The sequence below is a fragment of the Oncorhynchus tshawytscha genome, linkage group LG10 (assembly GCF_018296145.1).
Source record: "Oncorhynchus tshawytscha isolate Ot180627B linkage group LG10, Otsh_v2.0, whole genome shotgun sequence".
Taxonomy (NCBI): Eukaryota; Metazoa; Chordata; class Actinopteri; order Salmoniformes; family Salmonidae; genus Oncorhynchus; species Oncorhynchus tshawytscha.
Window position 1 is genome coordinate 70,780,012 of NC_056438.1, and position 20,834 is coordinate 70,800,845.

Consider the following 20,834-nt stretch of genomic DNA (forward strand, 5'->3'; position numbering starts at 1 on the left):
TTGGGGTTATTGTCTTGCTGGAAGATACACTCGCACTTCCAGGTTTTTTATGTTTGGAGAGTCTCCCACATGCCTTTTGGTGAACACCAAACATGTTTGCTTATTTTTTCTGGCCACTCTTTCGTAAAGCTCAGCTCTTTGGAGTGTACAGCTTAAAGTAGTCTTATGGAGATACTCCAATCTCCGCTGTGGAGCTTTGCAGCTCCTTCAGGGTTATCTTTGGTCTCTTTGTTGCCTCTCTGATTATGCCCTCCTTGCCTGGTCTGTGAGTTTTGGTGGGTGGCCCTCTCTTGGCAGGTTTGTTGTGGTGCCATATTCTTTTCATTTTTTAATAATGGATTTAATGGTGCTCCATGGGATGTTCAAAGTTTCTGATATTTCTTTATAACCTAACCCTGGTCTGTACTTTTCCACAACTTTGTCCCTGAGCTGTTTGGAGAGTTCCTTGGTCTTCATAGAGCTGGTTGCTTGGTGGTGCCCCTTGCTTAGTGGTGTTGCAGACTCTGGGGCCTTTCAGAACAGGTATACTGAGAGCATGTGACAGATCATGTGACACTTAGATTACACACAAGTGGACTTTATTTAACTAATTCTGTGACTTCTGAAGGTAATTGGTTGCACCAGATCTTATTTAGGGGATTCATAGCAAAGGGGGTGAACTTTTCCGTTTTTGATTTTTTTTTTAAATAATTAAACAAGTAATTTTTAAAATTTCACTTCAACAATTTGGACTATTTTGTGTATATCCATTACATGAACTCTAAATAAAAATACATTTACATTACAGGTTGTAATGCAACAAAATAGGATAAACGCCAAGGGGGTGTATACATTTGCAAGGCACTGTACCTACTGTAAAATATAGTGGTGGATCTTTGATGTTATGGGGTTATTTTGCTTCCACTGGTTATCACTGTATGTCTAATAAATCACTGTATGTGTTCATTTAATGAAAATAACTCCAACATAAATATTTTTTAGATTCATTTCCCTGAGCCTCCTTTGGCCCTTAAAATGCTCAGTCTGATCATGTGGGCGTTAGGAAACAAATGTGAAAATATTGACATACACAACCCTGATTAGCTGATAGGATGTTCTTGAGCCCACCCCCTTGCCCAGATGAACAGTTATTGGTCTATTATAGTCAGATCTTATTGTGAAGTCATGATGTGGGGCCCAAAGTCCCATCCCACCTGAACAGGATGACATTTCAGGATTTTTTTCAAACAGCTCTTACACAAAAAACAAGGAAATCACATTTGAACTGCACTGCCCATTTAGTAGTCTCACACTGATATCTCCACTCTATATTCCCACAATACCTCACTAATGTGTGTGTCCAATGAATCAAGAAAATGCATATGTCAGTATATTAATTAATTGGGGTTTCTTAAACTATCGGTCAGGACCCAAAGTGGGCCCTGGGCATGTGGGTCGCTAGTTAAGAGAATACATCTATATTCACACACTGTTTCTTCTTAATTTGAGTCGCCGGAGGACTGTATATTTCTCATTTGGGTCTCGAGCTGAAAACATTTAATCAATTACTCATGTAGGCTACTTTCCAACTTGACTGTTCCTGACCTGTACAGCAGCCTCCACTATGAGAAACTTGTAAATGAAATGCATCCTTAACATCCTTATGGCCCTCCAGTCAGTCACACGTTGACATCCCTGTGTGTAGCCACCATGCTAGGCGGTGCCTCCTCCACTCTCTTCCCCCTCAGAGCCAGGGTGAGAAAGTTCCTGATGGACAGCGAGACTCGGGCAAGCAGCTCCTTGAGTCCGGCCCTGTACTCCTGTCGCATCAGGCAGTACAGCACGGGGTTCAGGCAGCTGTTGGTGTGAGCCAAGCAAACAGTCAGAGGGAAAGCATAGGCCTGGGCATTGTAGAAGGCCTTACTAAAGGGCACCAGGTCAAATTTGATCAGCACTCCCCACAGTGTCAGAGCCTGGTTGGGCAGCCAGCAGAGGAAGAAGGAGAGCACCAAGATGGTCACCGAGCGGGTCACTTTGGAGCGGCGCCGTTGATGGGACCTCTCTGAACTCTCCATGACCCCAACGCTGCCAACTACGCCACTGACTCGCCGGCTCAGGAGGAGGTAACACACGCTGATCACTACCAAGGGAACCACAAATCCCAGCAGTACTTTCTGTGTCTGGTAGAGGCCCAGTAGAATCTGAGAGTCCCAGTGACCCGAGGCAGATCCAGAAAACCGGACGAGACACAGCTCATCATCCGCAGACACCTAGAAACATCAAAAACACCACAATGGAATTAAGTGTTTGACATCAATTGATGCGTTTTGTTTCGATGTACACACAAACAGCCTTATGTGCATTTTTAAATTGGCAAAGAAAATCAGTCAAACAAACCTGGACAGTGGTGGAGTAGATGGCGTGGGGCATCGTGACCGCCAGTGACACCACCCAGATGGCAAAACTGGCCCACTTGGCACGAGCCGCAGCCATTTTGGGGCTGCTTATCCTCAGTGAGGAGCCGAGGGAGCAGTAGCGAGCCACGCTCATGGCCGTCGAGAAGAAGACGCTAGCGTACATGTTCATGGTGGTCACAGAGCTGACAATCTTACACATGACCCTGCCGAAGGGCCAGCGGAAGTCCAGGGCAGTGTCCACAGCCCAGAAGGGCAGGGTGAGGACGAACTGGAGGTCAGTCACGGCCAGGCTCCTCACAAAGAAGTCAATAGACGAGTGGTGCAACTGGTGGCGGGAGTGGAGAAGGAACAGCGCCAGGAGGTTTCCCACCAGCCCCAGAGCACACACCACCAGGTAGACCAGAGCAATGACCACTCGCATCTGGAAGAAGGAAACACAGTCAATAGTCAAATCCTGATACATAATAGTTTGGTACTGTCATTTATGAATAATAATAAAAAATAAAACTAATAAAGTTCATCTTAAATTGATTTATCCTAACCCACAACAAAAATATATTTTATTCCCAAGATAATCTACCTTTAGGACTTTAAAGCTGGGATCTTTAAACTTAAAATATGTAACTTTTTGGGTGACCCCGCCAAATTTAAATAGATACGTGAGTTCAATCTGTCATTCTCATTGAAAGCAAGTCTAAGAAGCGTTAGATCTGTTGTAGGTGTGCTATTTATATGCTTCCAGTTCTTAAATTTCGTTTTTGCAAATACAATATTTGTGGTTATGAAAAATGTATTTCACAGAGGTTTAGCTGGTACAACGATTCTCTACACTATACTTGCGTGTTACATCACAAACAAAACTTAAGCGAACTATTCGAATTTTAGCAACCAGGAAATTTAGCAATTTATGCAGAGTGCATCTTTAATGGGGAAACTGACAGGTCCATTCGCGATATTACAACAACAAATAAGTCACTGAAAACAACTAACATGCTGAGCTACACTCCTCAGTTCGGTGGGGGTACACCATTTCCCCATGCCAATGAGGTAAAATAATGTGTCTTGGTCAGACTTCTTGCAAAATATTAGTTAGTGCTAGTCTGGAACAAAAGCCTGGACAACCAGTAGTAGCTCTCTAGATCCAGAGATGCAGATCCCTGAGCATCACTCCTCTATGGGCTAGCAGGGCTACTATGAAGTAGGATGAAGTTACACCTGATCTAAACTTAGTTTTGCGTTTGTCACCCTAATAGTTTGTACTTTTGGAGGGTATTCAGAACACACACCCACCGTCATGTTCGCGCTGTCCCCATACAGCTCCGGAGCAGAGTCTCTGGAGAGGAGATGGAGCCAGCAGTCCAGCGAGAGGTTGTGAAGCGATTCTCCGGACAGGTTAGCCTGCTCTGGGCTCTCCGCGTCCTCCTGACCCCCTACACGCCCACTCAGACCCAGGTGGAGCAAACTGCTGTTACTCTGATGCATGGTTCTTCTCTATCATTCAGCAGAACACTCCGCATGAAAACAGGGTCTCACATCACCCAAAGTGTGAAGTAATGGTACAAACATTTCGAGTTAAGAGTAGACTCAACATATCCAAATTCCAACCGCACCGTTTTTGTAAGAAGACACATTTTGTGTTTTAGGAAACAGTCATTGTTAGTAAATATTCACCGTTTTTTTCGTTTCATTTGAATGTGCTTGTTCAAGTCCGACTTGTTTCTGAAAGAGTTGCATCACTCGTCTAGTCTGCGCTTTTTATACGGATTGAGATGCCATGCGCGGGTAAAGTCTCCGAGAATTCGCGCTGTGCGGTTGCTATCACTCCATCACGTGCATAAAATGGGGGGGAGTAGGGGTGAGAATGTGGAGGGCTGCAACCTGCTCTCAAAGCATTTCGTATTATTCTGTACATAAGGCCGAGGCACTACAAGTAGCATAATATGTTATGTTTCGTATGGTATGTATTCATTTGTGGATATCCATCACCCATTTAGTATGCTATGTTCCGAATTACAATTAGTATTAAATGTTGCCTATTTGCTAAACATACAATATGTTACGAATTGTGTCCAGCGATACTGGTCCATAATAGAGGTTAACAATACAGTCGTGGCCAAAAGATTTGAGAATGACACAAATATTAATTTTCACAAAGATTGCTGCTTCAGTGTCTTTAGATATTTTTGTCAGATGTTACTATGGAATCCTGAAGTATAATTACAAGCATTTCATAATTGTCAAAGGCTTTTATTGACAATTACATGAAGTTGATGCATATAGTCAATATTTGCAGTGTTGACCCTTCTTTTTCAAGACCTCTGCAATCTGCCCTGGCATGCTGTCAATTAACTTCTGGGCCACATCCTGACTGATGGCAGCCCATTCTTGCATAATCAATGCTTGGAGTTTGTCAGAATATGTGGGGTTTTGTTTGTCCACCCGCCTCTTGAGGATTGACCACACGTTCTCAATGGGATTAAGGTCTGGGGAGTTTCCTGGCCATGGACCCAAAATATTGATGTGTTGTTCCCCGAGCCACTTAGTTATCACTTTTGCCTTATGGCAAGGTGCTCCATCATGCTGGAAAAGGCATTGTTCGTCACCAAACTGTTCTTGGATGGGGGAGCGGTTGCTCTCGGAGGATGTGTTGGTACCATTCTTTATTGATTGCTGTGTTCTTAAGCAAAATTGTGAGTGAGCCCACTCCCTTGGCTGAGAAGCAACCCCACACATGAATGGGTCTCAGGATGCTTTACTGTTGGCATGACACAGGACTGAAGGTGGCGCTCACCTTGTCTTCTCCGAACAAGATTTTTTCCAGATGCCCCAAACAATTGGAAAAGGAATTCATCAGAGAAAATGACTTTACCCCAGTCCTCAGCAGTCCAAACCCTGTACCTTTTGTAGAATATCAGTCTGTCCCTGATGTTTTTCCTGGAGAGAAGTGGCTTCTTTGCTGCCCTTCTTGAGACCAGGCCATCCTCCAAAAGTATTTGCCTCACTGTGCGTGCAGATGCACTCACACCTGCCTGCTGCCATTCCTGAGCAAGCTCTGGTCTGGTGGGCCCCGATCCTGCAGCTGAATCAACTTTTGGAGACGGTCCTGGCGCTTTCTGGACTTTCTTGGGTGCCCTGAAGCCTTCTTCACAACAGTTGAACCGCTCTCCTTGAAGTTCTTGATGACCCTCCTTTTGAAGCTTCCAGTCTGTTATTCGAACTCAATCAGCATGACAGAGTGATCTCCAGCCTTGTCCTCGTCAACACTCACACCTGTGTTAACGAGAGAATCACTGACATGATGTCAGCTGGTCCTTTTGTGGCAGGGCTGAAATGCAGTGGAGATGTTTTTTAGGGATTCAGTTCATTTGCATGGCAAATAGGGACTTTGCAAATTGCCATCATACATAATGAGGCAGCAGACTTTGTAAAAATGTATATTTGTGTCATTCTCAAAACCTTTGGCCACGACTGTACATACTGCTCAAAGATGTATGGCAGACGTGGTGTGTGGGATGTGATTGTTCTGTTGTACTTGGGGACTTTGGTGGGGTAGTACCTCTGCTCCTCAACTCTGTGTTTGAGGGGCAATCATCATCACAACATCCCAGACTCATTGTGACCGGTGTTCTTTTATCTTGGAGTGTGTTCCGGACATAGATATTCACTAGTTGTCATATACAGATGAGGTCATTTAAAGTGTTACCAAAACAAACATCTATTGCAGCTCTGTGTTCACTGCTGGATTAAACCTAGAGAAAAACATCAATCAGAAGATTATAGTATCCCTGCAGCAGCAGAGAGAGAGGCAAAGACCCTCGTTACCACCAGCAGGATCCCTAGCCCACTGGGCACAGATGTCTAGTCAACATCTATTCCACGTTGGTTCAATGTAATTTAATTTAAATGATGTGGAAACAATGTTGATTCATCCAATGTGAACCCAGTGTGTGTGTGTGTGTGTGGTGGGGGGTCTCTGAACAGCCTCGAACATTCAAGTCTTTATTCAAAAACAAACATTTACTACATGGAAGGACTACATGGAAGACAATCATTTCCCTATTCTGCCTAGTACAGACTGAAGCAGTGCAAGGGAAAGATGTATAAATTATCATGTGTATTGCCCTCAGAAACATCAATGAAACGTAAATAACAAGTTATATCAAAGTACAGTAAGTGAAGGATGTCCAAAAAAAGGAAGTAGGTAAATGAATATCTGCTGCCATTGTTCAGTAGCCACATTATTCAGTAAATCTCTATATTCCGGATCTCTATAATACATAACACCATATATTGGGGTTCAGCAACCTGGCCTCAGGGCAATTCATATTATTTGGGACGTTTCTTTTTTCCCTCCATTTAAAAAATAAAATAAAATTGTATTGGTCTCATACACATGGTTAGCAGATGTTAATACAAGTGTAGCGAAATGCTTGTGCTTCTAGTTCTGACAGTGCATTAATATCTAACAAGTAATCTAACAATTCCCCAACAACTACCTAATACACACCAATCTAAAGGGGTGAATGAGAATATGTACATATAAGTATATGGATGAGCGATGGTCGAGCGGCACAGAGTATATACATGTGATATGAGTCATGTAAGATATGTAAACATTATTAAAGTGGCATTGTTTAAATTGGCAGTGATTAAAGTGACTAGTGATCCATTTATTAAAGTGTCCAGTGATTGTGTCTCAATGTAGGCAGCATCACTGAGTTAGTAATTGCTGTTTAGCAGTCTGATGGCCGTGAGATATAAACTGTTTTTCAGTCTCTCGGTCCCAGCTTTAATGCACCTGTACTGACGTCGACCTTCTGGATGATAGCGGGATGAACACCCAGTGGCTCGGGTGGTTGTTGTCCTTGATGATCTTTTTGGCCTTCCTGTGACATCGGGTACTGTAGGTGTCATGGAGGGCAGGTAGTTTAACCCCGGTGATGCGTTGTGCAGACCGCACCACCCTCTCGAGAGCTTTGCGGTTGAGGGCGGAGCAGTTGCCGTACCAGGCTGTGATACAGCCCGACAGGATGCTCTCGATTGTGCATCTGTAAAAGTTAGTCAGGGTTATGGCGGACAAGCCACATTTCTTCAGCCTCCTGAGGTTGAAGAGGCGCTGATGCACCTTCTTCACCACACTGTTTGTGTGGGTGGACCAATTCAGTTTGTCTGTGATGTGTATGCCCAGGAACTTAAAACTTTCCACTTTCTCCACTGCTGTCCCTTCGATGTGGATAGGGGGGTGCTCCCTCTGCTGTTTCCTGAAGTCCACGATCATCTCCTTTGTTTTGTTGACGTTGAGAGGTTGTTTTCCTGACACCATACCCCGAGTGCCCTCACCTCATCCCTGTAGGCTGTCTCATCGTTGTTGGTGATCAAGCCCACTACTATTGTGTCGTCTGCAAACTTGATGATTGAGTTGGAGGTGTTCATGGCCACGCAGTCGTGGGTGAACAAGGAGTACAGGAAAGGGCTGAGCACACACCCTTATGGGGCCCCAGTGTTGAGGATCAGCGAAGTGGAGATGTTGTTTCCTACCTTCACCACCTGGGGGCGGCCTGTCAGAAAGTCCAGCACCCAGTTGCACGGGACGGGGTTGAGACCCAGGGCCTCCAGATTGATGATGAGCTTGGAGGGTACTATGGTGTTGAATGCTGAGCTGTAGTCAATGAACAGCATTCTTACATACATTTGAAGTTGGAAGTTTACATACACCTTGGCCAAATACATTTAAACTCTGTTTTTTACTATTCCTGACATTTAATCCTAGTAAAAAATCCCTGTTTTAGGTCAGTTAGGATCACCACTTTATTTTATGAATGTGAAATGTCAGAATAATAGGAGAGAGAATGATTTATTTCAGCTTTTATTTCTTTCATCACATTCCCAGTGGGTCAGAAGTTTACATACAATCAATTAGTATTTGGTAGCATTGCCTATAAATTGTTTAACTTGGGTCAAACGTTTCAGGTAGCCTTCCACAAGCATCCCATATGTATCGGCTATGCTTGGGGTCATTGTCCATTTGGAAGACCCATTTGCGACCAAGCTTTAGCTTCCTGACTGATGTCTTGAGATGTTGCTTCAATATATTCACATCATCTTCCTGACATCTATTTTGTGAAGTGTATCAGTCCCTCCTGCAGCAAAGCACCCCCACAACATGATGCTGCCATTTTATGGCGGTTTTGTTGCAGTGGCTTTTTCCTTGTTGAGCAGCCATTCAGGTAATGTCTTGTTTTACTGTAGGTATAGATACTTTTGTACCTGTTTCCTCCAGCATCTTCACAAGGTCCTTTGCTGTTGTTCGGGGATTGATTTGCACTTTTCGCACCAAAGAACGAGTCTCCTTCCTGAGCGATATGACGGCTGCATGGTCCCATGGTGTTTATACTTCCGTACTACCTCCTCTCTCACTGTTTAATACGTCCTCTCTCACTGTTTAATACATCATCTCACTGTTTAATACCTCCTCTCACTGTTTAATACATAATCTCACTGTTTAATACATCATCTCACTGTTTAATACATCATCTCACTGTTTAATACGTCCTCTCACTGTTTAATACATCATCTCACTGTTTAATACCTCCTCTCACTGTTTAATACCTCCTCTCACTGTTTAATACATCCTCTCTCACTGTTTAATACATCATCTCACTGTTTAATACGTCCTCTCTCACTGTTTAATACGTCCTCTCTCACTGTTTAATACATCATCTCACTGTTTAATACCTCCTCTCACTGTTTAATACATAATCTCACTGTTTAATACATCATCTCACTGTTTAATACATCCTCTCTCACTGTTTAATACATCATCTCACTGTTTAATACGTCCTCTCTCACTGTTTAATACATCATCTCACTGTTTAATACGTCCTCTCTCACTGTTTAATACATCATCTCACTGTTTAATACCTCCTCTCTCACTGTTTAATACATCATCTCACTGTTTAATACCTCCTCTCTCACTGTTTAATACATCATCTCACTGTTTAATACATCATCTCACTGTTTAATACATCCTCTCTCACTGTTTAATACATCATCTCACTGTTTAATACGTCCTCTCTCACTGTTTAATACCTCCTCTCACTGTTTAATACATCCTCTCTCACTGTTTAATACATCATCTCACTGTTTAATACCTCCTCTCTCACTGTTTAATACATCATCTCACTGTTTAATACATCATCTCACTGTTTAATACATCCTCTCTCACTGTTTAATACATCATCTCACTGTTTAATACGTCCTCTCTCACTGTTTAATACCTCCTCTCACTGTTTAATACATCCTCTCTCACTGTTTAATACATCATCTCACTGTTTAATACATCATCTCACTGTTTAATACGTCCTCTCTCACTGTTTAATACGTCCTCTCTCACTGTTTAATACATCATCTCACTGTTTAATACCTCCTCTCACTGTTTAATACATAATCTCACTGTTTAATACATCATCTCACTGTTTAATACATCCTCTCTCACTGTTTAATACATCATCTCACTGTTTAATACGTCCTCTCTCACTGTTTAATACATCATCTCACTGTTTAATACCTCCTCTCTCACTGTTTAATACATCATCTCACTGTTTAATACATCCTCTCACTGTTTAATACCTCCTCTCACTGTTTAATACATCCTCTCACTGTTTAATACCTCCTCTCACTGTTTAATACATCCTCTCACTGTTTAATACCTCCTCTCACTGTTTAATACATCCTCTCACTGTTTAATATCTCCTCTCTCACTGTGCAGATGTGTGTGAATGGCTGGCTGTGATGTTTTTGTTCAGAAACAATAAATCACTCTAATAAAAAAAGTGATGACCTCGTTTGGAAGTGGTGTCTGACTAATAATCTATGATGTTCAGAAGTTAATTTAATGTCGATAATGTAATACTCAATACTCAGTCGATTGTTAGATAATGACAATAATCACTGGGTGGTGGACCCTTAACTGGGCTAAATTACTGTTCTGATTCGAGGCTGTCCATTGGTCCTTAACTGCTCTCCAGACTGTCCATTGGTCCTTACCTGCTCTCCAGACTGTCCACGTACTCCCTATTCTTCTTAATAGCCTACCTTAGTAAGGGGCAGTTGGCTGGGCAGGTGAACCCCCTCTTTATCCAACAACCAAAGTCTGTCTCTCTCTCTGTGTCTCTTGCCTCCTCCCCCTAGAACCTAGACCTACAGTTACAGTTTTATCAGTTCTGAATGGATTTCATACAGTAGATGAAGGCAATATGTTGGAGCCTCAACTCCCCTGCCCCCCTGACTCACCTTCTATCTTATTCCAGACAGCAGCAAATCCATTACAGTGTGAGGGTAACCAGAGGGCAGCCGGGGGTTGTGGGTATTCCCATTGCTCTCTTGGAAGAGACTCCCATCTAGCTTAGACAAACAGGAATAAGAGAGACGGTGAGTCAGAGGGGCAGGGGAGTTGAGGCTCCATCATATTGCTTTCATCTACTGTACGAAATTACAAAATGAGTGCCTTGTACTGGGATTGAACCTGCGATGCTCGGAGACCAAAGTTATAATATTACTGTCCCCACTACAACAAGAAAATACTCAAGTAATTTGTCCATTTAATTGATATAGTGTAGAATTCCTTTCATTCCTATAGAGGACTACTTCTTCTTGGGAGTGGCAATATGGCTGACAGGTGGCTTCAAACCCACTAATTGGCCAGTACATAGCATCAGCAATCCAGGCTTTATACAATTGAAGTTTGAAGTTTACATACACTTAGGTTGGACTTGTTTTTCAACCACTCCACAAATTTCTTGTTAACAAACTGTAGTTTTGGCAAGTTGGTTAGTACATCTACTTTGTGCATGACACAAGTAATTTTTCCAACAATTGTTTACAGACAGATTATTTCACTTATAATTCACTATATCACAATTTCAGTGGGTTAGAAATTTACATACACTAAGTTGACTGTGCCTTTAAACAGCTTGCAAAATTCCAGAAAATGATGTCATGGCTTTAGAAGCTTCTGATAGGCTAATTGATATAATTTGAGTCAATTGGAGGTGTACCTGTGGATATATTTCAAGGCCTACCTTCAAACTCAGTGCCTCTTTGCTTGACATCATGGGAGAATCAAGAGAAATCACCCCCAAAAAACCTCAGGCATTTGGAAATTACCACGTTCATCTGTACAAATAATAGTTCGCAAGTATAAACACCATGGGTCCACGCAGCTGTCGTACCGCTCAGGAAGGAGACGCGTTCTGTCTCCTAGAGATGAATGTACTTTGGTGCGAAAAGTGCAAATCAATCCCAGAACAACAGCAAAGGACCTTGTGAAGATGCTGGAAGAAACAGGTACAAAGGTATCTATGTCCACAGTAAAATGAGTCCTATATCGACATAACCTGAAAGGCCGCTCAGCAAGGAAGAAGCCACTGCTCCAAAACCGCCATAAAAAAGCCAGACTATGGTTTGCAACTGCACATGGGGAAAAAGATTGTACTTTTTGGAGAAATGTCCTCTGGTCTGATGAAACAAAAATGGTCATAATGACCATCGTTAAGTTTGGAGGAAAAAGGGGGAGTCTTGCAAGCCGAAGAACACCATCCCAACCATGAAGCACGGGGGTGGCAGCATCATGTTGTGGGGGTGCTTTGCTGCAGGTGCACTTCACAAAATAGATGGCATCATGAGGTAGGAAAATGATGTGGATATATTGAAGCAACATCTGAAGACATCAGTCAGGAAGTTAAAAGCTTGGTCGCAAATGGGTCTTCCAAATGACCCCAAGCATACTTTGAAAGTTGTGACAAAATGGCTTAAGGACTACAAAGTCAAGGTATTGGAGTGGCCATCACAAAGCCCTGAACTCAATCCTATATAAAAATTTGTGGGCAGAACTGAAAAAGCGTGTGCGAGTAAGGAGGCCTACAAACCTGACTCAGTTACACCAGCTCTGTCAGGAGGAATAGGCCAAAATTCACCCAACTTATTGTGGGAAGCTTGTGGAAGGCTACCTGAAATGTTTGACCCAAGTTAAACAATTTAAAGGCAATGCTACCAAATACTAATTGAGTGTATGTAAACTGAGAATGTGATGAAAGAAATCAAAGCTGAAATAAATCATTCTCTCTACTATTATTCTGACATTTCACATTCTTAAAATAAAGTGGTGATCCTAACTGACCTAAGATAGGGAATTTTTACTAGAATTAAATGTCAGGAATTGTGAAAAACTGAGTTTAAATGTATTTGGCCAAGGTGTATGTAAACTTACGACTTCAACTGTATCATCATTGGCTGTGCCCTGCTTGGTTCCTGCACTGGGTCAAATTCATCACGTGCACTCCTTGTCAACAAACCCCTTTGTGACAGAGATGTTTATGAAGTATTTTCATACTACACATGGCACACCTTTCAAGAAATAGTTTTTATGTAAGGAATCCTTAATTTAGGAATTCAGTCTCTAAAAAGCACCATTATCTGAGTTTTTAGTTTTTTTTACATGTCAGTCTTTTTCCTTGACCTGTGATATAGAAATGGTCACTTGATGGGTCAAAGGGAACTGTTAACTTGGAGGTTTAGCACTGTATTGTACAGTAAGTGTCCTATTATTATGCCTCAGAAAGCAGGATGACTGTAGTGTATTGTAATCTCCTACTGCCTGTGAATTGTCCTAGTTCAGACGAAAAGGGCTTTGGCTTTATTTACATGAAAAATAAACAGTCCCACACACACACAAAACAGTATAGTGCACTTGGATCTCTTTTTGAGTGTGGGGCTTATACGCTTTGCATCTATTTTCCATCAGGTATTGCAGAGGGATTAGAGCCTGCTGTTATGTTATGCACCAACAAAAATAATTCATCAACAAAGCTAGAAGAGTGTGATGGTCTCTCGGGGATCTCTTTGGCTGTATGCTTTTGTGTGGCTAGAATTAGAAAAGGGGAATGAAATAGAATGAGTTGGGTAGACTGGGGATTTCCATTCAAAGCAACATTCGGTGGTCCTTACTGCCTGTTGATGGTGCTCCATGTGGAGTGTTTAATGGATTCATCACAGAGATACTTTCTAGAACAGGGGTATTCAAATCCAGAAATCAAGGCCCGCAGCTCTGCTGCAGGTTGTCTTTTATCCCTGGTAGTCAATTGAAAATACAATGATTGGTAGACTCAATGTAGAGTCAATTCCCCTAGTGTCCCCACCGGGACAAATCAGATTATAGGGAGGGATGAAAACCTCACTGAGGCCGCTGTCACTGGGCGAGGACGGGAAGGAGGGCCACAGGGGGAAGGCAGGGGCAGACGATGAGTCACTGCCACCTAACAGGGGATCCAGGAAATCATCACTGCCACCTACTGGCCTCAGAGACTGCAGGGTGTTGTGTGTGTGTGTGTGTGTGTGTGTGTGTGTGTGTGTGTGTGTGTGTGTGTGTGTGTGTGTGTGTGTGTGTGTGTGTGTGTGTGTGTGTGTGTGTGTGTGTGTGTGTGTGAGGGTGATATACATGCAGTATACAAACAGGTTACAGATTATGTTACTATATACATTAATACTACTGTATACTATACTATCGTGAATAATGCAGCCACACACACACGAACACACACACACACCGGCCAGAGATAATACCATTGTCTGGGGCCTGAGATGAAGGAGATAAAGTGTTATGATTGAGGTTGACACCCACACCCACAAGGTGCCAGTCAGAGCAATATATTTACAATTGTAAGTATATGGCTCCGCTGTCAATCAATCACTGGCATGATTGAAACCATTGACAAGACATAATTTATCATCAATCAATCAAATGTATTTATAAAACCCTTCTTACATCAGATTATGTCACAAAATGCTGTACAGAAATCCAGCCTGAAACCCCAAACAGCAAGCAATGCAGGTGTAGAAGCACAGTGGCTAGGAAAAACTCCCTAGAAAGGCCAGAACCTAGGAAGAAACCTAGAGAGGAACCAGGCAATGAGGGGTGGCCAGTCCTCTTCTGTCTGTGCTTGTTGGAGATTATGGCCAAGATGTTCAAATGTTCATAGATGACCAGCTGTGTCAAATAATAATAGTCACAGTGGTTGTCGAAGGGTGCAACAGGTCAGCACCTCAGGAGTAAATGTCAGTTTGCTTTTCATAGCCGATCATTCAGAGTATCTCTACCGTTCCTGCTGTCTCTAGAGAGTTGAAAACAGCAGGTCTAGGACAGGTAGCACGTCCATTGAACAGGTCAGCGTTCCATAGCCGCAGACAGAACAGTTGAAACTGGAGCAGCAGCACGGCCACGTGGACTGGGGACAGCAAGGAGTCATCAGGCCAGGTAGTCCTGAGGCATGGTCCTAGGGCTCAGGTCCTCCGAGAGAGAGAGAGAAAGAAAGAATTGGAGAGAAAAGAGAAAGAGAATTAGAGAGAGCATAGCGCACTATGCTTTATTATGAGCGTCAGGTCCAGTACATATCACTTTATTCTGTATCATACAGTGGGCTGGCCCTCTTTGAAGTCGTGTAGATTGATTCATTGCTCTCTATTATATTTATAAAGCCCTCCTACATAAACGTCCGCCGTACCTTACTTCATTGTTAACTTAAAGACGTGTGAGATACCAGACCCGGTCTCAGGGATGGCTAACTCTGAAGATCCCTTCGGTCTCCTCTGAGTTAGGTAAATGATCTTGTAGTTTCTTTATACCCTATACATGGAACAATCTACAGAGTTTGCTGCAACTTCATGTTCTGGTGCCTCTAGGGACGTTTAAATAGTAGATTAGGGCCCTCTTTGCTGAGGAATGTGATTGTTTCTCTTGAGTATGTTTTGTAATCTTGTTTATTTGTATTATGTTGTATTTATAAATTGTGTATATACAGGGCTCCCTTGTTAAAAATAGCAATATCTCAATGGGAGCTCCTGCTAAAAATGTAAAAAACTATTTTAAAAAATGGGGCTATGGGAAAATATGATTGGCAGGTGGACGGGGTCAACATGGACAGATCATAATCATATTGGTTACAGTTGTGACTGTGTCTTTCCATAGGTATGACTGTAGAATCCCTAGGGTGCTTTCACTGCTGGCAAGGGCCGGAGGAGAGAGTGGAATGGTCATGTCACTCACACGGGGTGGTATGATTTGCCAGGGCTGTTTACAGCTGAGGGTTCCATCAGTCTGGTTGAGCAGGAGATCAATAAGTTACATTCCTACGTATCGAGGAGAAACACACTGATTGGTTATTACTCAGGCCAGGAGTTTTTCCTTTTCCCATGAACTTACCAGGAAAATATATGGGTAGTAGTTACTGACCAGGAAAAACTCTCGACATAACATCAGGCAAGTGTATCACAAATGATGGCTCAGGAGCCACTAATGGGTAGAAAAAAGTTTAGTTTACTCTGAATAGTTATCTCCTAAATTCCTTTCCATGTTTCATCTTTTAGATATTCTATTAACGCAATCGACACAGGGGTGGGTACCTGCTATATCAATCATACAAGGTACCATCTTGAATGTTTTTTTTGTTCCAATATTACATAACAATTCTGCTGGTATAATATATGACTCATAGATAAGCTATGTATATGACTCATAGATAAGCTATGCATATGACTCATAGATAAGCTATGTATATGACTCATAGATAAGCTATGTATATGACTCATAGATAAGCTATGTATATGACTCATAGATAAGCTATGTATATGACTCATAGATAAGCTATGTATATGACTCATAGATAAGCTATGTATATGACTCATAGATAAGCTATGTATATGACTCATAGATAAGCTATGTATATGACTCATAGATAAGCTATGCATATAAATCCACACATTGATGTCTGAATATCTTTTGTTGTGTTTAGTGAATAATAACAGCCATTTCTCAGTTACCCAATGCCTGATGCCTTATCAATGTGCGTTAGTCTTCTTATCGGTTTTGCATGAGGGTGTCTGCCTGCCAATGTGTGTGTGTGTCAGAATTAAACCTACCATAAAGAACACATTCTCATGTAAAAACATCAACAGAGGTGCATCTTTCAGAATATGTTTTTTTCCATGCAGATGTATTACATAAATGATGTGTGTGTACAAAACCCATCTACCCAAGCAACTCACAGTTAGAATTGCACAGTGTGTTTAGATTGGGTCTCTCTGTTTTCAAGCTTCAATCTCAAACACCCACTGAGACTCAGTTCAAAACAAATCTGACCCCAGAGATACAATTTTTAAGACTACATCCAATGCAATACATTCACTCCCAGACCCCCTGGTTGAGAGTTGCTGCTCTGGGCCCATATCCATAGAATGTCTCAGAGTACTGATCTAGGATCAGTTCCCACTGTCTGTTCATTAATAATCTAAAAGGCAAAAGGGATTCTTACTCTGAGATGCTTTATGAATACGGGCCCTGGTGTAAGTGTAACCACACCCACAGGCACAGTGTGGAGAGCTTTTGGTCCCATTCAATTACTATGACTGTCCTGTAATGGCTGCATGTAATAAACAACATGCAACACCTATCTATAACTTCTCCCTCCCTCATCCTCCCTCATCCTCCCTATCGCTGTCTAAGTGTATTTATTGCTCCATTGAAGCACCTTTATCTATGAAATGGGACACAGAATGATCTGTATTTGTAATAACAGTATGCTAGCTGAATTCTCTCATCTGTATGGTTGTTCTATGGGGAATTGAGAGCGCCAAAGGGCATATAGATATTACACAACAGCAATAAATAGTAGACAGCAAATTGGCCAGTGTTGATTTTTCAGTGTTAATTTCTAGTGTTGACTCTGGAGTTAAATTCACTCTGCAAGGGTGAATTTAACACTCAGTGGTGTCAAATAACCCCTAGCATTGGTGTTAATAACATAGTTATTGTTTTACACTGTGGAGAGTAAAACAGTCCAATCAAAACCACAGCCATCATTATCTTTTTTCCGCAAGTAGATTTTTTTTAGGATTGTTTTTAAATGTCTGTGTCTTTGCATATATATACATATATATTGAATTATTAATCTTATGCTGCACAAAATAAATAACATATATCTTTCTAAACTAGTGCAATCAGTTAGTTAGATTTATTGCATCCGTAACCGAAATGGATTGTTCCAGTTTAAATGGTTTGAATGGTTTAGGTAGTCTCCTTTACAAAGATTCCAACTATTGAATATCCTCTCTCAGTCTGGATTCCAATAGGAATTACACATATTTTGTAAACCAGCATAATTTCACCTGCACGCCTGATGTGGCCTGTAAACCAGGAGTTTCCTAACACCACTGAGTTTGGATAAAACTAGGCCATCAAAGTAAGGCCTGATGATATACAAATATTTTAAACATATATATTTTTATAGAGATTCACTTTAATGATAACATTCACCATGTCTGTATCACTATCATACAATATACACTCATGGGTGGCAACTCTACAATTCACTCAAAAATAAAAGGCACCCTGGGAAATATGCAAATTAGGCTTTATACCATACACCATTTCATTATATTTCACTCCACTGTAGAGGGAAATACTAATTAGTTCACTCCCGTGTATATTGAAATGCCTATTAGTTCACTCCAGTTTATAGTTAAATCCTTATTTAATATTTCACTCCAGTTATTGTGAATTTCACACAGCCAGTGTTAATTTTCTAAATGTTAACATTTTAACACATTTGAAAGTGTTAAAGTCACCTTGTTGAGAGTGTATGCATATACACACCTCAAAAGTGTTAATACTACAGCGAGTTAGTTTAACACTTCTGATTTTTCTGTGTAGCTATATACATATATTTCCACCCTCGTCATTCATGTTAGAAGTTACAACACATTGCCCATGTACAAATACAAGATCCAGTCTAGAATTACTTTACAGTAAGAGTTTTAATGTGGACACTACAGGAATCAAACCCACAACCTTACCATTACATGTTTGTGCTGTATTGTCGTAACCAACTGAACTAAGCTGTGACATCACAGGTTCTCTTCCTATCATTTAGTAGTGCTGTTGTTACAGATATAGGAATCCTGTGTGTGTATTTGTTTTCTCTCCTGCTGCCCTAGTCACAGGTGTCGCCAATCAGTCGCCAATCAGTCGCCACTGAAGATACCTGCTCCTTTCCCTTACCCAATCACATCCCCTTTCCCTTGGTTTAAAAACCCAGTCAGTTGTTTTCCCAAACTCTATTTTCTCTCTCTCTCTTAATCTTTTTGGAAGAGTTGCATACCCGAACACATTGTAGTTTACCTAAACGAACAGAAAGTATCCTCCCTGTCAGAAGCGTCTGTGTTGGCAGTCGAGTTTGTGTTGAGGCACAAGAGCGTGTTTTCGGCTCATACTGAGAGTAGAGCCACTGAATTGCCTACTTTTAGTTCTAGTCAGCCAGCAGTATATCAAGCACGCAGGAAAAATGAGGGTCCCTGTTTCTATTGTCATAAGATGGGACATATGATTAATGATTGCTTCCTGCTAAAACGCAAAGAAAGGGATGCCTCTACGTGCCAAGCCGCCAACAGGTGTTGGTCTAATTCGTATTGTTGGGAGGTCTGAAATGAAACCGGTGCCTCAGAGTAAATGTAGTTTGAAAGGCCCAGTCCCCGACCGCAGTTATGAACCGTTCATTTTCGAGGGGTTTGTTTCCCTAACGAATGACTAAGCGTCTCAGCGTCCGGTTAAAATCCTTAGAGATACTGGTGCGGCGCAGTCGTTTATATTGTCTGATGTGTTGCCCTTATCTGACGATACATACTGTTGTTCCAGTGTCTTAGTTCAGGGTATTGAAATGGGTTTTATCCCAGTGCCATTGCACTTTGTGAATGTACACTGAGTTAATCAGTGGAATATTCAGAGTGGGTGTATGTCCTATGTTGCCAGTAAAAGGTGTGACCTTATAATGGGTAACGATATTGCCGGAGGAAAGGTAGTACCCGTATTGGATAAAAGTTACCTCTCTCCAATGAGCTGGCAGAGTTATCCACATGTGTTCCCCGCTTGTGCTGTCACTCGTGCTCAGGCACGACAAGTGGGTGACGTGATAGATTTGTCGAACACTGTTCTGTTCAAAGAGGTTGATCAAGAGGATGGGTTGTGTGCTACCTCTGGGAAGCTGATCACCTCTGACAAACAGCCCAGGGAAGAATCGAAGTAAATTGAACTTATTTCTGAGCAGCTGATTGCTAACCAAAAGGTTGACAACAGGCTTGCTAAATGTTTTTCTAGGGTTGTCTCATTGGAAGAGGTAAAGAAGAAGAATGTGGCATACTTCATTGATGGTAATCTCCTCATGTGTAAATGGACATCCCATGTTGACGCGGGTAGAGATTGGAATGTTGTTTACCAAATAGTGATTCCTACAGCCTTTCGACACAATGTGTTATCCCTTGCCCATGATCACCAGTGGTCCGATCATTTAGGAATCACCAAGACTTATGATCGGGTCCTTCAACATTTATTTTGGCCAGGTTTAAAACAAGATGTGGCTCAGTTCTGTCGGACATGCCACATGTCAGATAACAAGAAAACCCAATCAGGTTATTCCTCCAGCTCCTCATTGTCCAATTCTTGTCATAGGTAAACCATTCGAACATGTGGTGGTTGATTGTGTTGGACCGTTACCAAAGACAAAATCAGGTAACCAGTTTCTGTTAACGATAATGTGTATGGCTACAAGATACCCGAGGCCATTCCTCTGAGAAGGATTACAGCCCCGGTAGTGAGTAAAGCCTTAATTAAATTCTTCACGACATTCGGGGTAACTAAGGTGGTACACACTGATCAGGGTACTAATTTCCTATCAAAGCTCTTCAAGCAGGTGTTAAAATCCTTGTCAATTATGCACCGTGTGTCAAGCGCATATCACCCAGAGTCTCAGGGTGCGCTTGAACGTTGGCATCAGACACTGAAGTCTATGCTACGTAAATATTGTTTGGAATCTGAGAAAGATTGGGATGAGGGAGTTCCTCTAGTTTTGTTTGCTGCTCGTGAAACTGTACAGGAGTCCCTAGGGTTCAGCCCGGCTGAACTAGTGTTTGGTCACACAGTGAGAGGACCAATGAAAGTCCTTAAAGAACAGTATTTGTCCCAAGAATTGTGTGTGGGAGATGAGAATCTGTTGGACTACGTTAGTCGATTTCGTGAGCTCCAACACCAAGCCTGTGCTTTCGCAAAGGAAGCTCTGTCTTCCTCACAGAGGAGTATGAAAAGACACTATGATAAACAGGCTGTTTCCTGTCCACTACAGCCAGGTGACCAAGTACTGGTTTTATTGCCTGTTCCAGGATCTTCACTGTCAGCTCGATTCTCTGGTCCTTATTTCATTGAAAATAAATTAAGTGAAACTGATTATGTGCTTCAAACTCCTGATAGAAAACGCCAATCTCGTGTGTGTGCCACGTTGACATGTTGAAGGCATACTACACCCGACCCAGTTAGATGGTTCAAAAATAGCGGAAGGTACT

The 20,834-nt window shown here is 41.9% G+C and overlaps 1 protein-coding gene across 1 annotated transcript; it reads right to left on the reverse strand.

Moving 5' to 3' along the window:
- Positions 1 to 740: 740 nt before the first annotated feature.
- On the reverse strand, positions 741 to 4,108 carry LOC112238217 (relaxin-3 receptor 1-like). The gene is made up of 3 exons (XM_024406786.2): positions 3,687 to 4,108; positions 2,377 to 2,817; positions 741 to 2,249 (listed from the first exon to the last, which is right to left on the reverse strand). Exons 1-3 carry the CDS (start codon positions 3,876 to 3,878, stop codon positions 1,659 to 1,661), a joined length of 1,224 nt encoding a protein of 407 aa, XP_024262554.1. The 5' UTR covers positions 3,879 to 4,108; the 3' UTR covers positions 741 to 1,658.
- Between the last annotated feature and the right edge of the window lie 16,726 nt (positions 4,109 to 20,834).